This window comes from Equus przewalskii, chromosome 12 (assembly GCF_037783145.1).
Source record: "Equus przewalskii isolate Varuska chromosome 12, EquPr2, whole genome shotgun sequence".
NCBI lineage: Eukaryota > Metazoa > Chordata > Mammalia > Perissodactyla > Equidae > Equus > Equus przewalskii.
In genome coordinates this window covers 38,565,599-38,591,100 of record NC_091842.1, presented here as the reverse complement: position 1 = coordinate 38,591,100, position 25,502 = coordinate 38,565,599, and the positions used below count along the sequence as shown (strand labels likewise).

The following is a 25,502-nucleotide window of genomic DNA, read 5'->3' as shown; positions in this document are numbered from 1 at the left end:
CATTTGTCTACGGAGTCTTGGTTCCTTTTAATGGGGAATGTTGTTTAAAGATCAAAATCTGGGCACTGGAAGAAACACTTTAAAAATTACAAACTCCCACTGTGGAAAACAGTCTGGCAGTTTCTCAAAAAGTTAGGCATAGAGTTGCCATAAGACCCAGCACTTCCACCCCCAGGTCTATACCCACGAGAAATGAAAACAGGTCCGCACAAAAACTTGCCCACAAGTGTTCACGACAGCATTCTTCCTAATAGCCAAAAAGTAGAAATAATGCAAATGCCCATTAACAGATGAACGGATGAACAAAATGTGATCCATCCATACAGCAGAATATTCAGCCATAAAAAGCGATGAAACACTGACACATGCTGCAACGTGGATGAAGTTTGGAAACATTATGCTCGGTGAAAGAAGCCAGAGCCAGACGCAGAAGGCCACAGATTGTGCGATTCCATTTTTTCTATGAAATATCCAGAATAGGCAAATCCATAGAAACAGAAAGTAAATTAGTGGTTGCCTACACCTGGGAGTTTGGGGAGAAATGAGGGGTGACTGCTTATGGGTACAAGGTTTCTTTTGGGGTGATGAAAATGTTCCAAAATTGATTGTGGTGATGGTTGCACAACTCTGTGAATATACTAAAAACCATTGAATGTATACTTTACACTCAATAAATGTGTTGAATGGGTCAATGTCAGGTGTCTTGGGACCATTGGGTGAAATGTTTTTCAGACCTGCAGGCCTGCAGTCGAGCAGTAGGGCTGGTTTTCTCTTTTGGAGGCAATAACTAACAGTGTTTCTTTGCCTTGGCTGCCGGGAAGCTCACTTTGCAGCTCCTCTCTAGCAATAACATGCATTCAGGGTATGAACCCTAACCCAAGCTTTGTCATTTTCCCTTTCCTTCACCAACTCACTATTTTAGTTTAATCTTGTTATAGTGTATGTAACTTTGCAGGTTGCTGCACGTCCTTTTCTGGAGTGAGGCAGGGTATGAATTGACTAAACACTCTTTTCTTCCCTTTGGCTGTTTGCAGCTGGTCCACAGTGATTTGGACGATCTGAAGAAAGACATGAATGAGGTCTGGAAGGTAGTCAGGAAGCTGCTGATTGAAGGCCTCCGATTTGACCCCGACAGTGCTGCCGGCTTTAGGAAGTGAGCCCCTCCTGGGCTGGGGTGCAGCTCCCAGAGAGGAAACAAGAGGGGTATCCCAGTGGATTCCAGGAGGAGGGATTCCAGACCTCTGGACCTGGGGCGAGGGGGCTGTTGGGATGGGGCTGAAGCACCCAGGGGCTCAGAAGTGGGCAGCTCTGGCCTTGGCTGGCAGAGGGGGCTCCAGGAGCACATCTGCTCCAAAGCCTGGTTGCCACAAATGAGGAAACCGAGGCTCAGAGAGGGAAGGGGCCATGAAAGGCCACATGGGGAGCCTGGGTGTGTTGGGGACCAGAGCCAGGGCCCCCACCCCATCCAGACAGAGCCCCAGGCAGAGGGACTCAGCGTTCCTGGGGGACTCCTGTCCTCAGATCACCCCTCATGCCCCCAAATGGCCACCAGGAAGAGTAGCTTTCCTGAAGGCCCCTGGTTTTAAAGCCCTCCATTGTGTTTGGGGAGAGATAAACTCCACACACTTTTATCCCGCTCCTCTGCCCCATGCGGTCACAGGGGGGTCGGCAGGGGCCAGCAGAGCTGAGCTGAGCAGGGCCAGGCCAGTGGGAGTAGGATGTGTGTGGAAGTCCTGCCCTGAGAAAGAGACGGACCTGCAGCCTCCCCCAAGCACTGCCCAGGAAAGGGGCAGCCCCACAGGGCCTGGCCGGTGCCGAGACTGACGCAGCTGGGTGTCTTCCAGGAAACTGTTTGAGCGAGTGAAATGCATCTCCTGCGACCGGCCTGTGGAGATGATGACCGGCCCGTGAGTACCGCCGCCAGGGGGCGCCCGTGCCCGCCTCTCCCTTCTGGATCCCCCTGACGCCCCTAACCCTAGAGCCTGTGGGGTTCTAGAGACATCATTTGTATGCACATCCGTGTGCATCATTCTGTACATATCATTTCATTTGCTCTCTGTCGCGGGTGGGGGCACTGGCATCCTATCCTTCACCAGCCCTGTCTGTTGCCCAGTGTGTCCCAGGGATGGGGTCAACTCCAAAAGAAAAAGGATGGAAAGAAACTGTGGAGAAAAGCAGAACTTTGTGAGACTTCCTTGCACGTATTTTTATAGGCTAATACTTTTATTTATTTATTGAGGTGAAATTCACATAACATAAAATTAACCATTTTAAAGTGAACAGTTCAGTGGCATTTAGTACATTCACATTAATGTGCAATTGTCACCTCTAATTCCAAAACATTTTCATTTCCCCAAAAAGAAACCCCAGTCCCACTAAGCAGTTGCTCCCATTGCTCGCTCCCCACAGCCCCAACAACCACTCATCCACTTCCTGTCTCTATGGATTTGCCTGTTCTGGACATTTCATAGAAATAGAATCCTACAATATGTGCTCTTTCGTGTCTGGCTTCTTTCAGTGTGCATCATGTTTTCGAGGTTTGTCCACACTGTAGCATGTGTCAGTGCTTCGTTCCTTTTTATGGCTGGATTATATCCCACTGCACGGACAGACTGCAATTGTTTATCCATTTGTAGAGTGAAAGATGTTGGATTGTTTCCACCTGTTGGCTGTTGTGAATAATGCTGCTATGAACATGCATGTACATATATTTGTTTGAACACCTGTTTTCAATTCTTTTGAGTATAAACCTAAGAGTGGAAATGATACTCTGATATGGTTGAAGAGCCAGCATTGCAGAGCCCACGGCCTCTGTGGGGCTAGCCTGGCCCTGCTGCCCCGTGAAGCTCGCCACCCCACTCCGGGCCATGTCCAGGGAGGGGCTGTGGAGCTATATCCAGAACGTTTCTTTCAAACCACAGATATCCAGTTGCAGCGTTATTTATAATATCAAAAAAAGAAGAAGGAGAAAGGAAACCACCTGAGGTGGTAAATTAGTAAACACGTTCACATCAGCTGATGTAAGTCACGCTGTAGACAACACCACGCAGTAGAACCTCCTGAGAGATGTAAACGGCCGACAGCTGTGCCGTCCAGCGCAGCAGCCCTCGGCCACGTGGCTGTCGCGCACTTGACATGTAGCCAATGCAACTGAGAAACGGAATTTTAAATGTTATTTAAATTTAATTTAAATATAAACTTAGGTAGTCACAAGTGGCCAGTGGCTGCCAAGTTGGATGGCACAATCGCAGGAGATTATTTATTGACTTGGGAAAATGATGGCAATAACTTAAATGGGAAAGTCAAGTAGTATGTGTGTTATGATCCCATTTTTGTTAAAAATAATATGCAAACAGAGAAGAATACTGGAAGGACACATATCAAAATATTTGTCACGTGCTTACAGGGCTTTTCTTGTTTGTCTACTTGTGCTTTTCTATACTTTCTAAAATGCTGACGATCCGTATGTATTACTTTAAAATTTTATCGTGGCTTAAATACATACAGGAAAGTACGTAAATGTTTATTGTACAGCTTGATGAGTTTTTGCACGTGTGCACACCTTTGTGACCACCACTCAGATCAAGTCGTGGAACGGTTCCAGCTCCTCAGGAGGATGACGTTTTACTTTATTTTTTTACCGAGGTAAAATACACATGACATAAATTACCCATTTTAAAGTGAACAGTTCAGTGGCATCCAGTACATTGACAGCATTGTGCAGCCACTACCTCTGTCTAGTGCCAGACACTTCCATCACCCCAGAAGGAACCCCTGTGCCCATCAGCGTCACTCCCATTCCCCCTCCCCCAGCCACTGGCAGCCACCAATCTGCGTCCTGTGTCTAGGATTTACCTATTCTGGTTTTCACTGTTATAGTCAGAACAGTTGTTCTTTGTGACTTACGAGGATCATCCGGACCTCCCTAGAGCCCTCGCATGGCAGCCCCGCACCGTGGATGTTTCTGGAGAGGAGGCCATGTTTGAGGGCTGGCTTCCTGGAGGAGGTGGGAGCCTGGGGCCCTCCGCTGGCCGCTGCACCTCCCTCTTAGCTCTTGTCCTCCAACAGGCAACTCATCACCATCCGCAAAGCCCACCTGCTGTCGCGGCTGCGGCCGGCCAGCGCCACCAGCTATGAGTACCTGCAGCGGCAGCAGATGAGGTGAGCAGGCTGGAGTCTGCCCCAGGGAGGTCACGCAGGAGCCCGGGAGCCCTGGAGAGACATATCCCCCAGTCCCAGGGCATCGCTAGCCATCTGCCAGGGAGATGTTCAGGGAGGTGTCTGGGGCAGCAGACGGGCACGTGAGATGATCATGGGGAGAGGAACGCACATATTCATTGGGCATCTATTATGGGCCAAGGAGTGCTAGTGGAGGGTTTCTCATTTACACCTCACAACCCACTGTGAGTTCGGATTGATAGCCCGTTCCCGCTGGAGGAGATAAGTAAAGACCGTGGTCCTCAGTGAGGCTGGCGGTGGCCGGGCACGCACTGCGCTGAGCACTTGGACACATCTGACCTTGTGGAATCCTTACACCTTCCCTTCAAGGTGTATTCTGTTATCATCCCATTTCACAGTTGAAGAAACTGAGGCTCAGAGAGCTTAAGCAACCTGCCCAAGGTCACAGCTAGTAAATGGCATAGCTGGTGCCTAAACCCTCAGGTTTCACACCAGCTGGCTCCCTGGGTCCCACCTCCACCCTTCAACCTCTTGACATCTCGTGGCTTCATGGGTGCTTCCCGCACCCAGGCCTGTGGGTACATCTGGCCAGATAGGGGAACAACAGCTGAGCGGTAACCACAGCCACACACAGGGGAGGGGCATGGGGACCTGTGCCAGACGCCCCGCCTTCCCCTGCCTGACTCCTCCTTGAGATCCAGAGGTTAAGAACACGTGCTGGGCAGGCCAGACCAGGGCTCTAGGGCTGGCTGGGGTCTGGGGGAACAGAGGCCTCAATTTTTTCCCTCTGCCCCAACTGTGCCTGTCTGTATCCACCCACCAGGCCCCAGGCCTGCCTGGCTATGACACCCAAACTCAAGCTGGAAGAAATTCCAGTCTTTCCTCGCTACCAGCCAAGCCTGGGCCCATCCTGAGGCTCCTCTGGGGCAGAGGGGTCTCGAGGTGGCTGCTGACCACCCCCCCGCCCTGCCCCAGGGAACAGCAGCGGCTGCAGCAGCTCCAAGACCTTGGAGACCAGGAAGGGAGCCTGGACTCGCTGGCCCCCCTGCAGGACTGGGGTGATGGCCCCAGAAACGACGCCGGCCTCAAGTTTAAGTCATATGAGTTGTCGACGCTCTACCCCTACGGGGACCCCGAGCTGTTGGACTATGACACTGTGAGTCTGGCCACCCCAGGGAGGCTGTGCTCTGTCTGCTGGGCCTCGTGTGCCCTAGAAAGGCTCGAGGACAGTCCCTGACCCAGGCCCGGGCTGTCCAACAGGCTGAGGTGGACATCCTGGGAGTGGACGGGATTCTGTACAAGGGCCGAATGAGCAGCCAGGTCGGGGCGCGGCCTGTGAGCAGCGTGGTGAAGGAGCTGGCAGGTGAGGGCATCAAGCCTTCCTGGGCATCCCTACCCTGGGTGTCCTGGGTTTGCTGTGTAGTGCGAGGAGATGCCCGCGGGGCCCAGAGCCAGCATCATCGCTGATTCTGGTTGGGGGGTCCTCACACAGCCACTTGCAAAAATGGGATCCTACTATAGGCCAGGTGCTGCACCAGGAGAGTGTGTGACAAAGGCTGCTGGCCTGGGGAGGACCAGATGGCCTCCCCAAAGAAGGGATGCTGAGCTGGTGATGGGAGAGTTGTGACAAGGGATGCTGGTCCAAGGAGAGGGACCGGATGCCGCCCTGAGGCCTCTGAAGAGGGAATAAGGGGTTAGCTGGATGAAGGGGTCAGGTGGGAGGAGAGTGGTCCAGGTGGAGGGAATAGCAGGTGCCGAGTCCCTGTGGTGGGAGGAAGCCAGGCACAGTGAGGGACTCAGGAAGGGGAGTCTACGTGGAGTGTGGAGATGGGGAGGGGTTAGACATGATGAGGAGGAGACATGGACAGCCTCTGGAGGCCTGTGTCATGGGAGGGTGAGGGTTGGGCCAGGGGGAGACCCGGTCACGTGTGGAATCAGTCGCTCTGGTTGCTGTAGTGTTGAAGCCCTGGCTCCAGCTGGCTCCTACCAGGGACCCCAGGACTCGGCTCTAGCATCGGGCCAACCGTACAAAATGGGGTGCCTTCTGAACGTCTCTGTGGAGTTTCCCTCTCTGGGAGGAGGAGTTCTCAGTTTTATCCCAGGGTGGGACCCACACACTCCCCCAGTGGAGGTGATCTGGGAACCGTAAGGTGGCCAGAGGGTTAAATTCTGCCCGCCTGTTGGAGCTCTTCCTCACCCCGCCTTGCCCATTGACTTGAGGACTGAACAGCAGACAGGTAAGGAAAGGAAAGGGGACTCTTTCATTGCGTGTACTAGACAAAGAAGGAAGCACCCTACATTGGTGTCCTGGGGTGGCCGCAACAAATGGCCACACACTGGGGGGCTTCAGACCAGAGAAAGATAGTCTCACCCAGTTCTGGAGGCAGAAGTCCAAAATCAAGGTGTCAGCAGGGCCGGGCTCCCTCCGAAGGCTCTAGAGGAGGATCCTTCCTGCCTCTTCCAGCTGTGGGTGCCTCCAGGCATTCCTGGCATCACTCCAGGCTCTGCCTCTGTCTTCTCCCGTGTCTCCTGTTCTGTGTCTTATAAGGACACTTGTCATTGGATTTAGGGCCCAGTGTAACCCAGGATGATCCCATCTCCAGATCCCTAACTTAATTACATCTGCCAAGACCCTTTCTCCAAATAGGGTTACATTCACAGCTTCCTGGGATGTCTTTTGAGGGCCACAATTCAACCCACTCCAGGCCCTCACCCTGGCCCAGGAGAGCAGGACACCATCTGGAACCCTGCATTCCCTCGGGGCATGGATTTGCGGGCCCCTCCTGGAGCTTGGCTGCTGATGCTGTTGGGAGGGCACCCAGCTGGGTTTCAGGTGGCTAATATTTAATGAGCCCGACTTCTTGCCATTCCTCCTTGCCTCCTTTCAGCCCCTAAGAACCACTGAGGCATTGAGCAGGTGAGGGTCCCTTGTCAGGAGCACACCCTTGGCCCAGGGGCCCTCGTCCTGCCATGCATCCACCACACAGCGTCCCCGGCCCCCCAGGGCTGTCACCCAGAGGGAGGGGCGGGGCTTTTCTCCCATGGTTCATTCATTCTCAAGACCCAGCAGCAAAGCAGGACTGAATCCGACCCCTTACCTGTTCTATCCTGCTTTGGGGTGACAACGTATAACTAGCCTTAGAAATCAGTCACGAACCTGTCTGTGGCTAAGCTTTTTGACCGGTTTGCTCTTAACGCTCATTTATTTACTCAAAAGAGCATTCTAATCTGAAACAGCCTCAATAATCTAAACCTAAACTCACCGGTGTGAGCCCAGCCCAGGTCCAGCCTGCCCCAGATGCATTCATCCCTTTGTCCCACCAGGTCCACCATGACCTGCCGTGCAGCCAGCCCTTTGCCAGCCCCATGGGGGCCACTGAGGGGCCTCCAGCCAGGCTGTGCCCTCCAGATGCCTGCGCTGTGGTCAGGAGCTCAGGCTGGGGCCAAGGAACACCTGATCCCCAGTGAGTGGTTTCCCACCAGGAGGGCAGGTGGACATGCTGAGGCGGGTGGTCAGCGGGCTGGGCTGTTAGAGATTCTCCAGGGAAGGAAAGCTCAGTACAGGCAGGATTCAGGTAGGAGGAGGCGGCCGGGGAGAGTCCTCCAGACCGAGACGGCAGGGGCACAGGGGGAGGAGGGAAAACCGGGGGAGAAGGAGACATGTTGCCAGCCTCGGCCCTCCTCGCCAGCCCTGTGTGACCGGCCTAAAACTCGCACCTGGCCAGGCCCCTCCCCAGCTCAGGACCCATCAGTATGAGTTTCCTATCACTGCTGTAACAAGTGACCACACACTAAGTGGCTTAAAAACAACCCAAATTCATTTTCTCTTCATTCTAGAGGGCAGAAACCCTCAACGAGTCTTCCGGGGCTAGAACCGAGGTGTCAGCGGCCTCCTTCTGGGCCTCCAGGGGAGAATCCGTTTCCTGGCTTTCTCTGCCTTCCAGAGGCCTCCTGTGTTCTTGGCTGGTGGCCCCTTCCTCCCCTTCCAAGTGCATCCCTCCAACCTCAGCTTCCATCCTCACATCTTCCCTGACTCTGACCCTCCAGCCTCCTCCTTGTAAGGACCCTTGTGATCACAGCAGGCCCACTCGGATAATCCAGGATCATCTCTCCATCTTGAGATCCTTAACTTGATTGCAACTGCAAAGTTCCCTCTGCCATATAAGGTGACATATTCACAGAGCCTGGAGATTAGGACGGGGACATTTCGGGAGGCATTGCCCTCACAGTCCAGACTTCTTGGCCAATCTGCAGGGCCCCTTGGTCCCCCTAGCCTCATCTGCTCCCTCCCTCCAGCCTCATGGAACTGCTTGCTCTCTCTCTCAACAAGCCAGGGTCCCACCTCTGTGCCTCTGCCCATGCTGTGCATGCAGCCTGGAAGAGCTGGAGAACCTTTCTCCTCTGCCAGGGCTCAGGTGTCCCCTCCCATTGGGAGCCTTTCCAGCTCCTTGGCTTCTGGCTTATGCAGAGGCAGGAAAGCCACAGAGGAGAGCCCGGGGGGAGCAGGTATTGGCGTCAGGTGGTGAGCTGGGTTTGGACGTGTAGAGTCCAAGGCGCCTAGAGGACATCAAGGAGAGTGCTGAGTCAGATCTGGGTTCCCAGGTCTCATGGAGTCTCACTTTTGAACCTTACCTGGGCCCACATCCCTCACCTTGGAAGGAAGCAGTGGGACAGTATCACTGGTCAGCTGGTTGGCAGGTCCCATGTCTGACCTGTGGAAGGATTCAGGTGCCAACTGGGGATCAGAGTGGCGGAGCAGGGAGCATCCCTCAGCTGGGCATTTGCTCTCTCAAAGAACCCACAAAGCACACAGGAAGTAGTTCTTGGCTCAGATTCAAGGGATATGATCTGAGCTATATGGACCCCCAAAGCTAAGGGAGAATCACAGTGGTGGCCTTTTGTCAGTTGGGTCCTCCAGGGCACAGACCCTGACACCAGGGATTAGGAAGAGTCAGGAATGCAAGAGTTTTGGGGAGCTGTGTTAAGAAAGAGGATAAGAAAGTGAGGGAGCAGGCAGAGACCCTCAGATGATGTGCAGACCTGATATGGTCCAGGCCAGCCAAGTGGGGAGCTTCCAAGCAAACACTGCCCAGCAGGTGGCCAGGCCCTGTGCTCTCATCATTAGCCAAAGGTGCTAACAGAGCCAGAAGTGCTAACAGAGCCAGAAGAGCTAACAGAGCCTGAGGTGCTAACAGAGGCAGAGGTGCTAACAGAGCCTGAGATGCTAACAGAGCCAGAAGTGCTAACAGAGCCAGAAGAGCTAACAGAGCCAGAAGTGCTAACAGAGCCTCAAGTGCTAACAGAGCCTGAGATACTAACAGAGCCAGAAGTGCTAACAGAGCCAGAGGTGCTAACAGAGCCAGAGGTGCTAACAGAGCCAGAAGTGCTAACAGTGCCTGAGGTGCTGACAGGTGGAGGGCATCAAGCTCCCTGTGCTCCCAGCAGCTGAACAGCAAGCTATTTCTTGAAGGGAGATCTATGAGGCACCTCCTGCTGCCAGATGGCCCTGGGCATTCAGTGGTCATTCCTGAGCCCTTCTTGGTTCCAGGTGTGCCATTGGGGAGACCTGATGTGGTAAAAATAAAGTTACTGTCCCCTTAGGGTTTTACTCCATGAGAACAGTAAAATACAAATAAATAAGTTCAGTGAGTGAATAAGATGAAACATAGAAAAGGGGGTGGGGGACCCTGCTGAGCCAGTGGTCTAAAGGACTTTCTGAGGAGGGATATTTGAGCTGGGAATCATCAGAACATAGCCAGGGAAGGACACAGCCATTCAGGCAGGAGGGACAGTCGTGTGTCCTGTGTGGCGAAGGAACTTGGTGACCCCCAGCTCATCCTGGGCCCCAAGTCTTGACACTTACCTCCACCCCTGTGCCCTGCCCCATCGCCTGCAAGTCCTCCCCTCTCCTCCCTTTCCTCCTCCTTCCCTCTCACACTCCCGCCTCTTCTCGTGCAGCAGCCTTTGGTCTGGGTGGCCAGTCATGCTGGTTCTCGGCTGGATGGGGAGAAGGGGACACCTTGGGTTGAAAAGTGAAGGATGGGACCAGACCCAAAAGGCCACATATTGTATGATCCCTCTTCTATGAAATGTCCAGGACAGGCACGTCGAGGAGACAGAAAGCAGATTAGTGGTTGCCAGGGGCTGGGAGGGGGCAGGGGGGAGTGACTGCCTCATGGCCACGGGGTTTCCTTTTGGGATGATGAAGATGTTCTGGAGCTAGATGGAGATGGTGGTTGGAAATGAACTTAATGCCACTGAATTGCTCACTTTAAACAGTTAATTTTACCTCCAAAAAACGGGCACACAACAGAAGATGCAGGACAGCCATGTGCGGATGGGGGCACTATGGTGGTCTGGCCCCCAGTGGGAATAAAGAACTGCCAGACATCTAACCTGGAACTAGGACTGCAGGCGGTTCACCCATGTCTTATGATGCTGAAATAACATCTCTCTCCTCCCTGGCCTTGAGTTACTTTCAGAAAGCCTTTTTCTTGTATCAGCCTTGAGAAGCTCTGGACTCAACAAGGCAGGGAGGGAGGAAAGCTCCTCCGTGAGTGACTGGGTGGGGTGGGTGCATGGAGGAGGCCGGGTGGGCCTGTCCACCAGGGTAGAGGCCTTTGCAGGGGCCAGAGGACAGGAGGGAGTTCCAGGGCGGGTGGCAGTCTGCAAGAGCCCCCAGCCCTTCCCATCTTGTCCCCTTTCTTTTCCTCTAAGCTGTGAAGTTTCCGCACCCCCCGACTCGAAACCTGTATGAGCGCGTGCGCCCCGCTGCCTTATTTGATGCCATCTACCCCCGTGAGTACCTGTCCCCCAACTCCCTGCCCAGCTGATATCCCGGTGGGGACTCTCCAGCCTGACCTCATTCACGCTCCTGCTCCGCCTGTGCCAGGGCCCGAGAAGGTCCCTCGAGTGGCCCCACCCAGCGCCCAACCCCCTGGCCAGGGCCTCCAGCTGACCTGGGCTCCTGCTTCAACCTTCAGCGGGGCTGCTAGGCCCGGGCGCCATCCCAGGGGCCCAGGCCAGGTGTCTGTCCCCAGGTGTCCAGCTGGCTGCAGGGTGGGATAAGGGAGCCCATTAATTCCCATGGCCTCTCTGCTGGGGGGCCCCCCGTGAGCCAGGCTGGGGTAACGGACCTCAGGACTTCCCCGATTCCTGCGGCCATGTACCAGGCCTCTGTGGGTGCTTTACAGTCTAAAAGCCTAAAAGCCCCCTCTCTCTGCTTATCCCATCCAGTTGTCATCCCAGCCTGGTGAGGTGGGTACTGCTAGCTTATTTGAAAAAGTAGGGAGCCAAGGCACAGTGACCTGGGCTGGGGGATGCCAGAGCTGGGACCAGAGCCCGGATCCTGGACTCCAAGCCCCAGGTCCTCCAAGGTGCTCAGCTCCACTTTAGCTCCTGTGTCCTTTATCTTGAGTGCCACCCCCCAGCCCAGGAAGTTTAGGGTGCCTGGGACTGAGCAAGCCACCGTAGGCACTTCCAGTCTTGGGGCTTCTCTTCTTCTTAGCCGGGATGACCCTGTCAGGCCAGCTTCTCCCTGGAATGTTCTTAGGACACATTATGGGTCTCTCCTGCCCGTTCCAGCCCTGCACCCCCGCAGCAGCGTCCCCTCAGCTGCCTCGGGCCCTCACTCCATGATGCCAGCTCGGCCTCCATCTCTGCCACCCCGGCCTCCGTCTCTGCCACCCCTGCCACTGCTGCCACCAGTGATGCCATCTCTGCGGGACCGCCAGCAGGCCCCAGAGCCCGCTAGGCACCTGAGGCCTCTGCGCCTTGTGTCCCGAGCCAGCACGCAGCCTGCCGAGGAGCCTGCCAACCCGTGAGCCCTGTGTCCTGCGCCCCCAGCCCTGCCAGTATCCCCTCCGCTCCCCTGGCCAGCAGGGACCAGACCCTGAGCCTGGCCTGGGGAAGTTGCAGGGGCCCTGGACGTAGGGGAGGGGTCTCCATAAGGGACTCATTTTGACCCAGTGGCTGTTTTAGCTCTAAGCATATAAATACACTCAACACAAGCCTTATCCTACATTTCATGGAGAACACAGCTTGCTAGATTGAATTTTCCACTAAGCCAATTTAATTCCTTGACCAATTTTTGATACAACACAGCTAAAGTGGTTTTACAAACAGTCACTTTCCTTTTTATTTTGCTGAAATGATGTCATCAGAATCAGTTCCAATTACAGCTACTGGCACCGTGCGTTTTCTTTGGGGGCCATTATTTCCACCGAGACCAATTTTCTCGTGGGAACCAAATTTTACTGTGTGTGTCCTTTTTTATTTTGTGTTGCTTATTCCCACCAGTAATTACTGTTACGAATTGGATATTTAAAGAACCTGATTGTTTATATTTGCTCCTTGGCTAATCCACGAGGAACTTGAGCAACGCCCTGGAATCCTCCAGGACCGCTCTCTCCCATCGTGGGCTGGGGTCCTGCACGCCTGTTGGACGTCTTTCTGGTTCCCAGGCTAACTGCCCATGGATTTGGTGGGACAGAGAGCAAACCGGGAGGGCAAGATGTCCTGTTTTGGCACTTTAGTGACTAGCCTTGGTGTGCAGAGCAGAGCTCACACCTACCTCCTGGCATCCTGCAGCCTGGCTTGATTTCTTCCCTTCGACGGTTTATTTGTCTATCCTCCCTCTCAATTTCGCTCTCTTGCCTTTTCTGTTCCCTAGCTTGTTTGGCTGTGCCTTCCCTCCTTTTTGCACTTGTGCACTTCTATCACATCTCCTTCTGCACGGTTTTGGGGCATGACCCCCCCCACACACACACATACATCCACTAGAGGTCCCAGGAGCCGAGGAACAATCCAGGAATTGGGGTGGGGGATGAGCTGCCTGGAGTTCACCCTGGGAGAGGGCTGGGGGCTCCAGTCTCTGCCAGGGGACTGATATGGAAAAGGATCCCCTGGATCTGGTGGCCACCAGAGTCCAGGAAGGCTGTGTGCCTACCCCCTTCCTAATGGTTTCAGCCTCTTCCCCCAGCTCCTCACCAGCCACCACCCTTGGCCCTAACTTCTCTTCTCTTTCTCCAAGGACTGTGTCCAAATGAGGCCAAGCTCTTCCTGACCCAGGTGACTTACCTGTCCACGCCCCCCTCCCTGCCACGGGGGGGACCGGCTGGCATAGTCCTGGACCCCACCCCCACCCCCATATCACAGATGTGTATTTTTGGCAACTTCTCCCCAGAATAAAATCTTTCACTTTTCTGACTGTGGATGAGGGTAATTGGCTCATGCCCTCTGCAGAGGGTGACTTTGCCTGCCCCACGTGGGTGAGTAGACCTGCTGGTCCCCCCTCAGGCCACCACCCCAGGGTCAGCCTCCCAGACCCACTGTCCAGAGTCACTGTGGCTGAGTCTCGGCAGAGAATCACAACACACCTTCCCTCTTCCATCACATTTCCCACCTTGGCAGAGTCCCGACCTGCCCCAGCCCTGTGTGGTGGGCAGATCAGGGGTCTGTGGGCAGAGGGGGTGGTGTGACTTGCCCAGGGTCACAATGCGAGGCCTCAGTTCTCTGGCCCCCCACCCAGGAGGCCATATTTCTTGGGTGCTGTACACACGTCTGAGGGCGCTGCCCTCCCTCACCTCTCCCACAGCAGGAAGGGGAGGTGTGGCCCAGGCTCAGGCAAACTGGAGAGTTGGGGGCTCCCGGGAACGTACCCCATGCCAGGTGTTGTCAGGCTTGTCCCCTGCAGCCTGACACACAGGGAACCAACAGACACCCAGCCATGGTTCTCGCAGTCCCTCATATCAGTCCCCATTCGGCCTCTCAAAGCTGCCTTCCCAGCTGTTTCTCAGGTTTACAAACGGAATCAGTGCTTGAGTTGGTTCCTGCAGCCCAGGGCGAGAGGAGTGAGGCCCAGGTAGGTGACTGTGTAACCATTTGCATTCCGACAGGCCTCCTCGGTGCTTTGGAAGGTGGGGAGCTGCAGACCCCCCTGCAGCCAGTCAGGAGCAATCCCAGAAGACGACGATCCTGTCCCCCAGTGTGGGAGGGGGTGGGGGCAGGGAGCAAGCCAGCCTTTGGCCTGGTCCTGCAGGCGTTGGAAGCTGGGAGGGAGGTGCTGAGCCTGCTCCTGGGGCAGCTGCCTCCGGGAGGGTGGCCCACCCCATCTCAGCAGGGGAGGGCGCTTGGGGAGCCAACAGAACCAGGGATGAGGTCAGCAGATTGGGAATTCGGAAGGCCCTGGGTCCAGACTCCTCCCCTGCTAGGGGGACCACCGCTCCTGGCCTGAGACACTGCAGCAGGGCCAGGCTGGACAGGAAGTAGGGTGACCAATGGCCTGATCTGCCTGGGAGTGAGGGGGTTCCTGGACCTTTCAGTTTTAAGACTGAGATGAGTTGGTCAGGTGGAGAGGGAGGCAGGTGGACTGGCCTGGCATACGGGGCTACACGAATGAGCAGGGCAGGAAGGGGAGGGAGATGCTGCTTGCCAAGCAGAGGGTCCTGCCTCGAGGTGCTGCTGGAATGGAGAACTGTGTGGTGACTACCCCGCACCCCCAAACCCAGCCCCACAACTCACTGGTGCAAGTGAAAGGGTCACTGAACATTGTCTCCTTTTCAAAGACCATGAACTCATTAACCCTAAGGTATAAACAACCGACAACAGCAAACGTGTGTCCTGAACATGAGGCTCTGCACTAGAAAAAGGCACTACCAGTACCAACAGCAGGCTGCCATAAGACAGAAGTTGAGGCTCTGGAGGGAGGGCCTTCTGTGCAGGGACTTGTTAGGGACACTCAAATCAGCACACACTGGCCCCCCGTCACCACCATCTTGGCTGGCTTGACCCCTGACTTTCCATGGATTTGGGGACTCTAGGCAGAGACCCTCCAAACACACACACGCACACACATATGCCAGAAAAGGGCTTCTCTTCTCTCTCCCCCTTTCTCTCTTGCTCGTCTTCACCAGGATCCAGTGAAAATGACCCCCCCTCCCCCCCATATTCACAGCTGTTATTCCCCAGGAGATGAGAAATGGTCCCAAGAAGCAGAGCAGAACTCTGCCAACAGGCTCCCAGCACCTCATGCACTGACAAAGCCTCGCCATCCTGGAAGCGGACCCTTCCCCACCCTCCCCCGGAGGACCCAGCACCCCCCACCCTTAAAAGAGCTGTGTTCTTTTAAGGCTCGTATGAAATACATATATTGCCCAAACATGAGCTGTGGCTAAGCAACCAGAGACATTTCCAGATGCAGGAATTGGAAATAGTCTTGCCTCAAAAGATCTCCTTTTGGCCAACTCTGGTGGCCTCCCTCCCCAAGAGCGACACTGGGAAGGCACCAGAGTCAAAGCACTCGTCTGTCCTCAGAGGTGTCCTGCTATGAAAAGCCCCTCGGAGACTCCAGGGCCACAGCAGCCCTGCCTGCCGCCGGGTTTGGGGGCCAGCCTCGGGAACAGCGTGCTTTTCTGCGGCCGGCCGTGATATGTTCTCGGAGAACCCTGCAAGGACCCTGGGAACCCGCCGCGGCCCTTCGTCTGAGACAATCTGGGCAGAGAACAGCTCTTCTCTTTTTAGAGCCGTCTGAAGGAGGAGCCCTGCCTGTCTGCATCCCCCGGGTGCTGCCTCCACCCCACTGAGCAGGGCATGTACTTCCACGGCTCCTGGGGAAAGCAAGATCCCCTTCAGAGATTCCAGCTGATTCTGAGGCGAGAGTTGGACACGTGTGTGTCCGTGGTGGCCAGTGCTGGTCGGCCAGGGCAGGCGAGGTTGTGTCCCCACTGTGATGGGTGCTTCAGCCAGTTGTGGCCTTGAGGGAACTTGGGCAGATGTTACAAATTTCCAGGACCAACCAGAAGCAAGGCTTTTCATGTAAACCCTTCTGATTTTAGAATGTTGGCAGATAAGTCAAAAAGATGTAAAACACCGTGCCAGCCAATCAGGGGACAACAAGTTTGCAAACCCCTAAGATAACCACGCCCCAATCTTTTAACAGCAGACCAGAAGGGCACATCTACCGCTTGTCACTGGGGAGGCCGGACCGTCATTCCCACATGCTGCCGTGTCTCCTCTGAAGAAATGAGACACACAGAGCGCAAATCACTATCTTGGAAGCAACGTCATGGGTGCAAATGGTGTTTTTTAGAGTGGAATTTTGGAAACAAAATCATTTAGAGCTCAAGTCCGGTGGTCAGGTAGGGGGTGACCAAGCCTGGAAGAGGCCGGACTTTGAGGTAATAAGGCCAGATTTCCCGTGTGTGCTGCTTGGGCGGCTCCCAGGAGCGCCGGAGAGGAAGGACAGCTGAGGATAGCTGTAACTGTGAGTCTCTCCGGTTTGTACGTCAGCACCTTTGCTTTTTAGCTAGTTTACACTTGAACGTGTGGTGGATGGTGACTGACGCCTTCAGTTTTGCTTCTGAGCTTCCAGGCTTGGGGCAGCTGAGGAGAGTTCCAGCTTCTCCATTCGCACCGTGTGGGCCCACCTCCAGCTCCCCTCGAGTTTGTCCAGCCCACTTTTGCAGCCCTTCCTGTGCTGGAGAGATGCTTGGATCCCGGGGCTCCCAGCACACCTGGCAGGGCCTCTGCATTGCTGCAAAGTCCCCAGGTCGCCAGGCCCCAGCTCCAGCCCTGCCCTCTGCCCCTCCTGCTCTGGGTTCTCATCTTGCCTGGGGCACTTAATAAAAATCAGATTCCTGGGCCCTCCTCCAGAACAGTTGCTTCAAACACCCAGGGGACCCTCAGGGTCCATAAGCTTGGGGGTCCCCAGTTGCTGTGAGGGGCATGTGCTGGGTGATGGTGTCAGAATCACCTGGGAGCTTTTTTACTTTTAATACCAGCTTTGACACAAAATTGACATTCTATAAAGTTCACCCTTTTAAAATGTACAATTGATTAAGTTTTTGTTTATTCACAAGTCGATCACCAATACCCTGGGGAACATTTAAAATCATGCCTTCAGGGCTTCTCCCCAGAGATTCCATGCCCTGGGGCCCAGGAGTCTGTGGTCTGCTTGTCTTTTTACAGAGCTCCCAGGAGGCTCTGCTATGCAGACAGGTGTGGCAATCAGGAGTCTAGAGCACGGACGTTTTGTCACGTCTACAGATGTTTTTGGTGTCACAACTGGAGGTGCTCCTGGCATCTAGTGGGTAGGGGCCAGGGATATTGGTCAACATCCCACAGTGCACAGGACGCCCCCACGGCAGAGAACGATCCAGCCCCAAATGTCCATGGTGCCCAGCTTGGAAAACCTGGATCTATAGGAACCTTAAGTCCTTTCCAGCCTAATATGACCTCCTGAGACCCCCAGGCCCAGCCCACCGTGGCCCCAGAAAAGAAATGGGCCTCACTTCCAACAGGTGAGCACATAGGAAAAGTGTAGTATACAGACACTTCTCAAACTGGGGCCTGCGGTCCTGAGTCTCTAACAAGCTCCCCGTAACGCTGCTGGTCTGGGGATCACACTTTGAGTAAAGAGGGTATGGTGCATTTACATGCCATCCAGGGGCTTGCCCAGGCTCGACCTTCCCGTTGCCTCCAGGAGTGCAAATTCTAGATGGTGTCTCTGACATGTATGGCCACCTCAGTAATCTGCCCACTGGGAGAGCTCAGACATACTCCCCACCACACGGCAGATAACCGAGGAACACGCCTCTGCAAAGCCTTTTTCCTACCACTTGAAGGGAGGTGTGGGTTTCCCGAGCATTTTCTTCCATCCACAAGAATGGAGAAGCTGTAGTGAAGATTCAGGAGGCCCGAGATATCCTCACTCTTTGCCTGCCCCTCCCTCCCTCCCTCCCCACCTGACACGGGCCCCAGGTGGAGGCTCGCCCCCTCTGGACTCCAAGAGGCCGTCAGAAGCGTGGGTTTCAAGGTGAGGACATGTGTCTGGGACATAAACAACAGCTCAAACGGGGTCCTAGCAGTCATTCTTCAGTGACAACCACAAAGTAAAGAGTTGTTGCAGGAGGGCCTTGTCAACAGATCCTGTCCAGGTTCCAACAGGGAAATGAAGCTGGGTAGGGCACGGTGACACGGGGCATCCTTGTCAGAAAGCACGGCCCACCCCTGGGAGCAAGAGCAGGACTGTTGACAGTGAGTGCTGAGACGCCAATCAAGCCAGAGACCTTCCGAAATAGAAGCAGCTCTCTAATTCAGGCAGCACCCGCAGAGGGCTAAGGTGCCAACCAAGGAAGGCTGGGCGCTGGGTGGGTGTGACCCCAGATTGGGGAGTGAGGTCTGCCTGTGAGGCACTGCAGGCTGAGCCCAAGGGTTTCTGCAGAGGCTCTGGCCTCCTCCTGCCCCGAGCCTAGGCCCCTCACAAGGGCTGCAGGGCCGAGGCTGCCTTCTCCCAGAGCTGCCCCAGGGACCCCTCCCCCAGCGTGGGCAGCCCAGGGGCAGAGGGGGCATTCCTGGCTTCCTCCTTTGGGCTAGAGCAGGTGCTTACTTCAACCTTGCTTGGGAGAGCCTGGGATCCACTGTCTATTGCCCCTGGGCGGCTGGTTTCCTTAGCGACCAAGGGCTTAAGCTGCAGGTTGGACTCTGCCCTGGCCTCCTCCTGTCCCTGTCGCTAGCCCCCGCTGGCTCTGCACCCAAGCCTGCTAACTGACTACAGGCACTGTGCCTGCACCTCCCCAGGGGAGGGACCTGCCCCACGCGGCCAATTTGCTGGAGGTTGGGCTGGGAGGGTCCAGCCCGCTGTCAGCCACTGGGGCCCTGAGACAGGAAGAAAGGTCCTTATGTGAAGCCCAGGCAGGCCGGAAGGCAGTTGTTAGCCCCAGAGATCGGATCCATCCAGCCAGGCAGGGGGAAGGGTGGGCAGATGGAGGCTGCGATTCTGGGAACACAGGCCAGAAACTAGCTTCATGGGAAAAGCCTCGGGTGGGCAGGAAGATTCCAGAGCACGTTGTGGTTGAAAAGACAGCGACAGACAGGAGCACTGAGGAGCCGGGCAAGACTGGGGGGTGGCCCTCTGTTCTGGGCTCTGTCTGTGCCCTCCCCTTCCACACAGAGCCAGCTGGCAGCAAAGCTTAGGATACAAGGCAAGACCACAGAGTCTGGTGGTGGTTTGGAACTTTCTTCTCCTTTGTTAAAAGGGGAAAGGAAATGGGTATGGGGTACCCCCGGGCTCTGAGGGAGGCATGCAGGCAGCCCCAGCAGGCAGGCGCTGGGGGATGGGTGGGAAGAGTCCTGGAGTTTCCCACAATCCTCTTCTCTGCAGGGAACAGCAAGGCTGGCCGGCCAGGGGGTTGAGGAGAGGGCAGGGCCCTGGGGAGAGGGGTGGCGGGCAAGGGGCTGGGGGCTCACTCTAACATGCAAAGTCCAGCTGCCCCGTAAACTAGGTTGCTTCTTGAAGAGCGACATACATATAAATACACAGACACAGCTACACGCACACATGCGAAGACTCTGCATTCCCGAGGGTGGGGATCTAGGCCTGCCGGCCCCCAAGGAGCTCCAAGGCAGGAGCCAGCCGAGTCTCCGCAGCGGTGGCGCTTCTCCGCAGCCCCCTGGGTGGGGTGGGGCAGGTGAGTTCTCTGGGGAAGGCTTCTTGGCCTCTGAAGTTCTGTCCACCAGCACCCAGACGACTCAACCAAATCCATGCAAGCTGGGTGCCACGTGCCTGCGCTTCCGTGTATGTGCGCGGGCAGCCTGTGTGCTGGCATGAGGGTCCCGTCTCTCCCCTCCAGGGCTCCGGGGAACGGGGGTCAGACAGAGGAGGGTGAAGGGGGCCTGCGGAGACATCCTCTCCCCCGCCCCACGGGGCCCTGGCCTCCGGGAGGGGGGAGGGGCCTCCCTTATCTCTCGGCCTCCATGGCGGGGTGGGCCCTGGGTTCTGAGGTGGCCTGTTGGGGTGGCAGGGGCGGCCAGTCTGACACCGGGGAAGGGGGTGCTGGAGTCCACAGGGGCGGCTGCTGCGGCGGGTGGTGCTGTGGCCCCCCTGGGGGCGAGGCCGCAGTCGGCCAGCTGGGTGCCGCGAAGCTGCCGGTGGCGGCGTGGGGGAAGTGCGGTGGGGGCGATGTGGCCGTGGCGGCCATCGGGCTGCCGCTGCCGCCACCGTGGAAGCTCTCAGAGGCCTTGAGACGGGAGAACATGGTGAGGGCGTCAGGGAAGTTGGGGGGCGTGGCAGGGGTGTTGGCAGGAGTGCACATCTGCAGGGGGAAGAACAGAGGGGGGTGAGCACCCCTTTCTGGGAGGGCCCGTGGCCTCCACTGCCTCCTAGAAGACCCACTCCCAGCCACTATTGGGAGCTTTTGTGCCCCTTCCCTGGATGCACCCTGGCCCCATAAGATGGTCCACCAGCCAGGGGCTCACAGAGGAAAAGCACAGTGCCCGAGATGGGCCGGCCCCCCACACCCACTGGCGGTATCTAAGGAGGCCCCATCCCAGCGCGAGCCAGTGGCCCCTCCGCAGCCGAGAGCCACTGCAGCTTCCTCAGCCAGAGCTGCTTCCCCTGCCCTGAACGGGCAGACCCCAGAACCTGCCCCTGGGGCTGCAGGGGATACTCACCATCTGGTGGTGGTGGTGGCTGTAGGGGATGTTGGTCTCCTGGAAAAAGGCGCTGAGGGCCGTCTGTGGGAAGAAAGGCCCATGCTTACCCTCAGGATCCCATGGCTTACAGCTGCCCTCCCTCCTAGGCTCTCTGGGGCCTGGTGTGGCTCCGGGCCTTGCTCCCAACTGGGAGAGGCAAGTCGAGGTGGTGGGCCTGTCACCACTTGGACCCTTGCTACCACTCAAGGAGGCGCCGTGGACCCCCAGGGCAAATAGGGTGAGTGGTGAAGACCCTCACGATGCTGCATGCCACCTGGATGCCAGGTGTCTCTGGCTCACACACACCTGGTGGTGTCACCACGATGGGGGGCGGGCAGCACCCTCACCTGTCTCATGGGGAGAGACCTCCAGAGAACTTGAGCTTTTGGTTCAGGAGATTCTAGCCCAAATGTCACCAACTCCATGCGCGGCAAGTCCTTACTCCTCTCTGAGCCTCAGTTTTCTCATCTATGAGCCAGGGGATGGCAAAGGCCCCCAGATGTCAGGTCTATGACCCTTATGCCCCTCTTCTTGGCTGACTAAGGGACCCTGCCCTGATGTGGGCCTCAGTTTCTCCATCTGCACCACAAGAAGACTGGACTAGGTGGCTTCCAGTTTCCCCTCCCTGCAGTGAGCTCCTATGATCCACGTTCCAGCTGGGAAAGCCGGAATTAAGTAGGAGGGCCTGGGTTTTGCACTCGCTGCCTGGCTCACCTGAGCCTCTGGTGGAATGTTCTCAAGGTGGCGGTGGAAGAGATTGGCAGAAGTGGGGCTTGCACCCAGGACTGTCAGAGGGGAATGGGAAGGGGCCGAGACCAGCTCATTCAGAGGCCCTGGGACACTGGGGGGAGGGGGCTCCCGGGAGGGGCTGGCACATGGTGTGTTCTGGTGTGTTCTGGCTCTGGCCCTGCAGGAGAGGCATCGAGGAAAATAAGGGAACCGGTTGCTCTCTTGCGAAAGTGCTGAGTGAGGGAGCCTGTCAAGTGTGTGAAGGGTCCACCAGGCCCTGCCAAGTCCCAGGCCCAGCCCCAGCTGCCCTGGCGGCTCTGTCCTCCACTGCCACCCCCTTAGGCGCCCCCCCCCCAGCCCTGTGTTGTCCAATACCCTCCCCCCAACACACCCAGAAACCCAGCCTGGCTCCCAGCGCTTGCCCTGGGGGCTTTGTTGTTTCATTCAAGTAAATTCAAATGAATTTTCTGGGAATTTCCTGCTGGAGAAGCCCTACCCCAGTGTCCCTAAAGAGGGGTGTGGGAGTTTGGGGGGAAGAGGCCTGCTGGTCTCTACGCGCCTCCTTGTGATCTCCCCCAGGAGCCCCAAGGGACACACCAGAGCCATTCCTTTGCCAACAGCAGCTCCAAAGGCCACCATGAGTGAGGTGTCCAGTGAGAAAAACCTGCTCTTCTCCAAGACCTAAAGCCGCACCCTTTAAAGCACACAGGACCCCTCCCCCTGCAGCCTTCCGTCCCCATTAACACCTGAATCACAGAGAATATGACCCAAAAACAGGGCCTTTGGCGAGGTCAGCCCTCAGCCCTTGTATGCTGCCCCCGGGTGTGTGTGTGTGTGTGTGCGCGCGTGCACGCGCACACGTGCATGCGTGTGTAGGGCAAAGAAGGAGAGGATTCCATGAGGAAGCCTTCATTTTGTAGACCACGCAGGGACCCAAGGTTTGGGGGTTCACAACCCGTTTGCACCTTAAGTGAACCTGCCTAGTAGCCCTCATTCTACAGATGGTGAAACAGACTCAGGGAGCCCAGACTACAGGGCTCCTCCGCTGGGGGCCACCACAGCCCCCCAGCCTGCAGGCTGCTCCTACCCCTCCTGGGGACAGAGTTTCTCTCCAAGCATTTCCAAGCTCAAATCTACATTTTCAGTTTCTGGGATCAAGGACACTAACCTGTGCTACCCCAGCGACTGCCCAGCTGACTAGGCTGAGAGCACCAACAGGCAGGGCCGATTCCCACTGGACACCTGCCCGCCCAGCCCCAGGCAGGGAGGCCATGTATGCAGATGTGGGACTCAAGCAAACTGCCATGAATGTGGTTTTGCAAGTTTTGCCACATCCAGCCCTTGAGACAAACTGGCTGATTAGGGAGCTTCCTGCAGGGTGGGGCTGCCAGCCTGGGGGAGGGGGGTGGTGGAGCTGGCCCTTCAGTCCTCAGAGGTCCACTCACACCCCAAAGATACAGAGGAGGAAACTGAGGCTGGTGACGGAAGGGACTGCCCAGAGAGACAGAGCAGCCTCCCATCTCGAGGTGTGAGGACCACACAGGGTCAGTGGTCTCCGCAAAGATCTCTGGTAAGGAGGAGGAGAGAGAGGATTCCTCTCAGTGGATAGGCCACTGCCTCCCCAGCTGTCCCAACTCACATCCCCATCCCACCCCCAGCAAGCTGAGCCCCAGAGTGCCCTGGCTCCTGGTCCCTCCTGCAGGCACAAACATCCCTGGGACGGCTCCCCACGGGGAAACCTGGCTCCTGGGCCTGGCTGGGCACAGACACTACAGACTGGTCGGGGCTGTGACCTTACACCTGTGAGGGGAGGAGCTCAAGGGGCTCTGGCCTCCTCCCTGGATACCACCCTGGGTTATTTATGGGGCCAGTTGAGTTAAGGAAGCCAGGTGGCCTCTTGGCAGCACAAGCTCTGGGCACTAGTGCTCTAGGGGTCAGGGAGGCCCGGGGGTGGAGGCCAGACTGGGGCAGCCCCACCTCCCACCCAGCTAGCCGAAAGCTACTGAACCGTGTACACCACTTCGCGCACGGTGCGGGAAGATCCTCCTGCCAGCAGAGGGGAGAACCGGGACTCGGCTCTGGAGCGGGGTACACAGACGCACAGCCGTAGCTGTAGTGGGGCTCCAACACACCACCAGTACACTCATGTGTGTACACGCGTGGGCACCAACTGCAAAACGGCGACGTGTGTGTACGCGCAGCTCACACACGCCGCACCCCGCGTGGACTGCGTGTTTACACACACGCCAACATGCCCACACGTAGCGTGGCGCGTGCGTAAATACAAATGCACATGTACGTGGACACACCGGCACGCAGACCCTCAGACCCACACGCTCGCGGCGGCTGCGCCCGCGGGCCCCGCGCCCCCCTCTTCCCAACCCCGCGGCTCCCGAAGGGGGGCAGCGCAGACCCAGCTCGGCCCAGGCCTGGGTCGTCCTCCTTCCGGCCGCCCGCCCGCCCGACTGTCCGTCCGGGCCGCGGCACCGCCCCGCCCTGGCCGTTACCCGAACAAAAAGGGGGGAGTCCCCACATCCCGACGGCCCGGGGACCTCGGGGGCGGGGAGTCGAGACGGTGGGGGCCGGTCGCCCCTTCCGCCCACCCCGCGCGGGCAGCGCTTCCGGGGGCTGCGTAGACGCGGCCGCGCCGCCGGGCCCGACCCGCACGCCGCGTGTGCGCGCCGGGGCCCGGACGCTGGGGCGCGCGGCCGCCGGGACACCGGGTTGAGCGCGCGGGCCCGGCCGAGCCCCGGCGGAGCGCGCACCGGCACGTGTCCACACCGGCCCGCACACGCCCCGCGGCACGCGCGGCCACGCGGGACGGACACCCGCCCCGGCCCCCCCGACCCCCCGGCCCGGCCGCGCACCTCGAACTGCCAGTGGGCCGCCTGCAGCAGCTGCTTCGCCTGGTCGGCCGCACAGCCCGCCGTCAGCACGAACTGGTTGATCATGACCTGGTGCTTGAGCTCGTCCATGTTCACGGACATGGCGCCGCCGCCGCGCTGCCCCCCGGCCGCCCGCCCGCCGCGCTCCTCCGCCTCACGCGTCCACCATTAGCGAGCCGGCTCCGGCTAATACAAATATTTACTGTGCGGCTCTGACTCACCGAGCCTCGCCTCGCGCGGCCGCGGGGCACACTGGGAGTTGTAGTCCCGCCGCTTCCGCCGCGCCGGGCCGAGCCGGCCAGCAGTCTCCGGCCGGGCTGGGGAGAGGGCGTGTCTGAACTGTGAGCCCCACTGTGTGCGCAGCCGGGCCGCACGCGCCCGGGCCCGAAACGAGAGCTGGGCACGTCCTGGTCGCCCCCGTGGTTCTGGGGGCACCCGCGGCCCTGCCTGGCACTGATGAGGGTCAGCACACTGGGGCCACAGACTGCGTGGGCGCAAACGCCGGCCACAGGGGTCTTTGCCCAGGCCCCGGGACCTCGAATCGCGGTGTGGTTGGCATCCGTCTGTGTTGAGTGGGCGCACCTTTGGAGACGGGGCCCTAGGAGTTTTGGCACAAATCGGAAGCACTGGGACGTAAGGTCCCGAAAGCCTAGCACAAAGCTAGGCGCCAACAAATACTCGTTCAGTGAATGAATGAATGAATCTGCTCTCTAGGGCTCTGCTCAATGTCACCGCCTCCAGGAAGCCTTCTGGTCTCCCCAAAGCAGGGAGCACAAGCTCACATGGCCCGCTTGTGATGCCAGTAACCCCTCACCCCAGCCTGGCGCTCAGCCAGACACACAGTAGGCCCAAGGAACGTCTGGGGAAGCGATGGCGCCCGGGACAGGCAAGCGAGGCCAGCAGGTTTTGGTGCCTCGGGGTCCCTTCCTCGTGCTGTTCTCACTTTCCCACGCAAAATCTCGGGCTCCTTGCCGGAAATCTCAGGATTCGGCGGGCGGGCGGTAGGACCCCGCGAAGTCAGTTCCGGGGCAGCCCTGAACTCCTATTCCCAGAATGCCCCGGTTTATTTGCATCTTTCGGTCCCGAATGACGTCAAGTGAGTGAGGCCGCGCCTCGGCCAATGGGCGGCCGCGGGGTGTTAGGACCTGGCCATATAAGGTAAACAAAGCTGCTCGCCCAATGAGGCAGCGGCGGGGGCGGGCGCTGGGTAGAGACGGGCGGGGGCGCGTCACGTGGCGG

At 57.4% G+C, this 25,502-nt stretch overlaps 2 protein-coding genes across 10 annotated transcripts in view; one reads left to right on the top strand and one right to left on the bottom strand.

Annotated features, from left to right (window-relative positions):
* The window catches only part of C12H16orf96 (chromosome 12 C16orf96 homolog), a 54,670-nt gene extending 37,661 nt beyond the window's left edge, over positions 1-17,009 (top strand). For 3 of the 9 annotated variants that reach the window (XM_008524752.2, XM_008524751.2, XM_070568585.1), the window contains 8 exons: positions 1,035-1,153; positions 1,845-1,907; positions 4,069-4,161; positions 5,155-5,335; positions 5,440-5,542; positions 10,897-10,977; positions 11,764-11,998; positions 13,211-13,386. In XM_008524752.2, the coding sequence (XP_008522974.2) occupies positions 1,035-1,153; positions 1,845-1,907; positions 4,069-4,161; positions 5,155-5,335; positions 5,440-5,542; positions 10,897-10,977; positions 11,764-11,998; positions 13,211-13,226 (891 nt within the window). In that variant the 3' untranslated portion in view covers positions 13,227-13,386. Of the gene's footprint in view, positions 1-1,034; positions 1,154-1,844; positions 1,908-4,068; positions 4,162-5,154; positions 5,336-5,439; positions 5,543-10,896; positions 10,978-11,763; positions 12,374-13,210; positions 14,042-15,133 lie in introns of those variants that run through there. The other 6 variants (XR_011524920.1, XR_011524918.1, XR_011524919.1 and 3 more) reach the window with 5 other exon arrangements.
* Positions 17,010-19,181: 2,172 nt separating this feature from the next.
* UBALD1 (UBA like domain containing 1) lies at positions 19,182-25,312 on the bottom strand. The gene is made up of 3 exons (XM_008524754.2): positions 24,246-25,312; positions 20,629-20,691; positions 19,182-20,270 (listed from the first exon to the last, which is right to left on the bottom strand). The coding sequence occupies exons 1-3, from the start codon at positions 24,363-24,365 to the stop codon at positions 19,917-19,919; spliced, it is 537 nt and encodes a 178-aa protein (XP_008522976.2). The 5' UTR covers positions 24,366-25,312; the 3' UTR covers positions 19,182-19,916.
* Between the last annotated feature and the right edge of the window lie 190 nt (positions 25,313-25,502).

Excerpts from the sequence above, each read along its gene's own strand:
- UBALD1 (XM_008524754.2), bottom strand. The coding sequence starts at position 24,365 with ATGTCCGTGAACATGGACGAGCTCAAGCACCAGGTCATGATCAACCAG. Across the intron at positions 20,692-24,245 it reads CGGCCCACTGGCAGTTCGAG|ACGGCCCTCAGCGCCTTTTT; the intron begins GTGCGCGGCCGG and ends TTCTTCCCACAG. Across the intron at positions 20,271-20,628 it reads GCCACCACCACCACCAGATG|ATGTGCACTCCTGCCAACAC; the intron begins GTGAGTATCCCC and ends TTCCCCCTGCAG.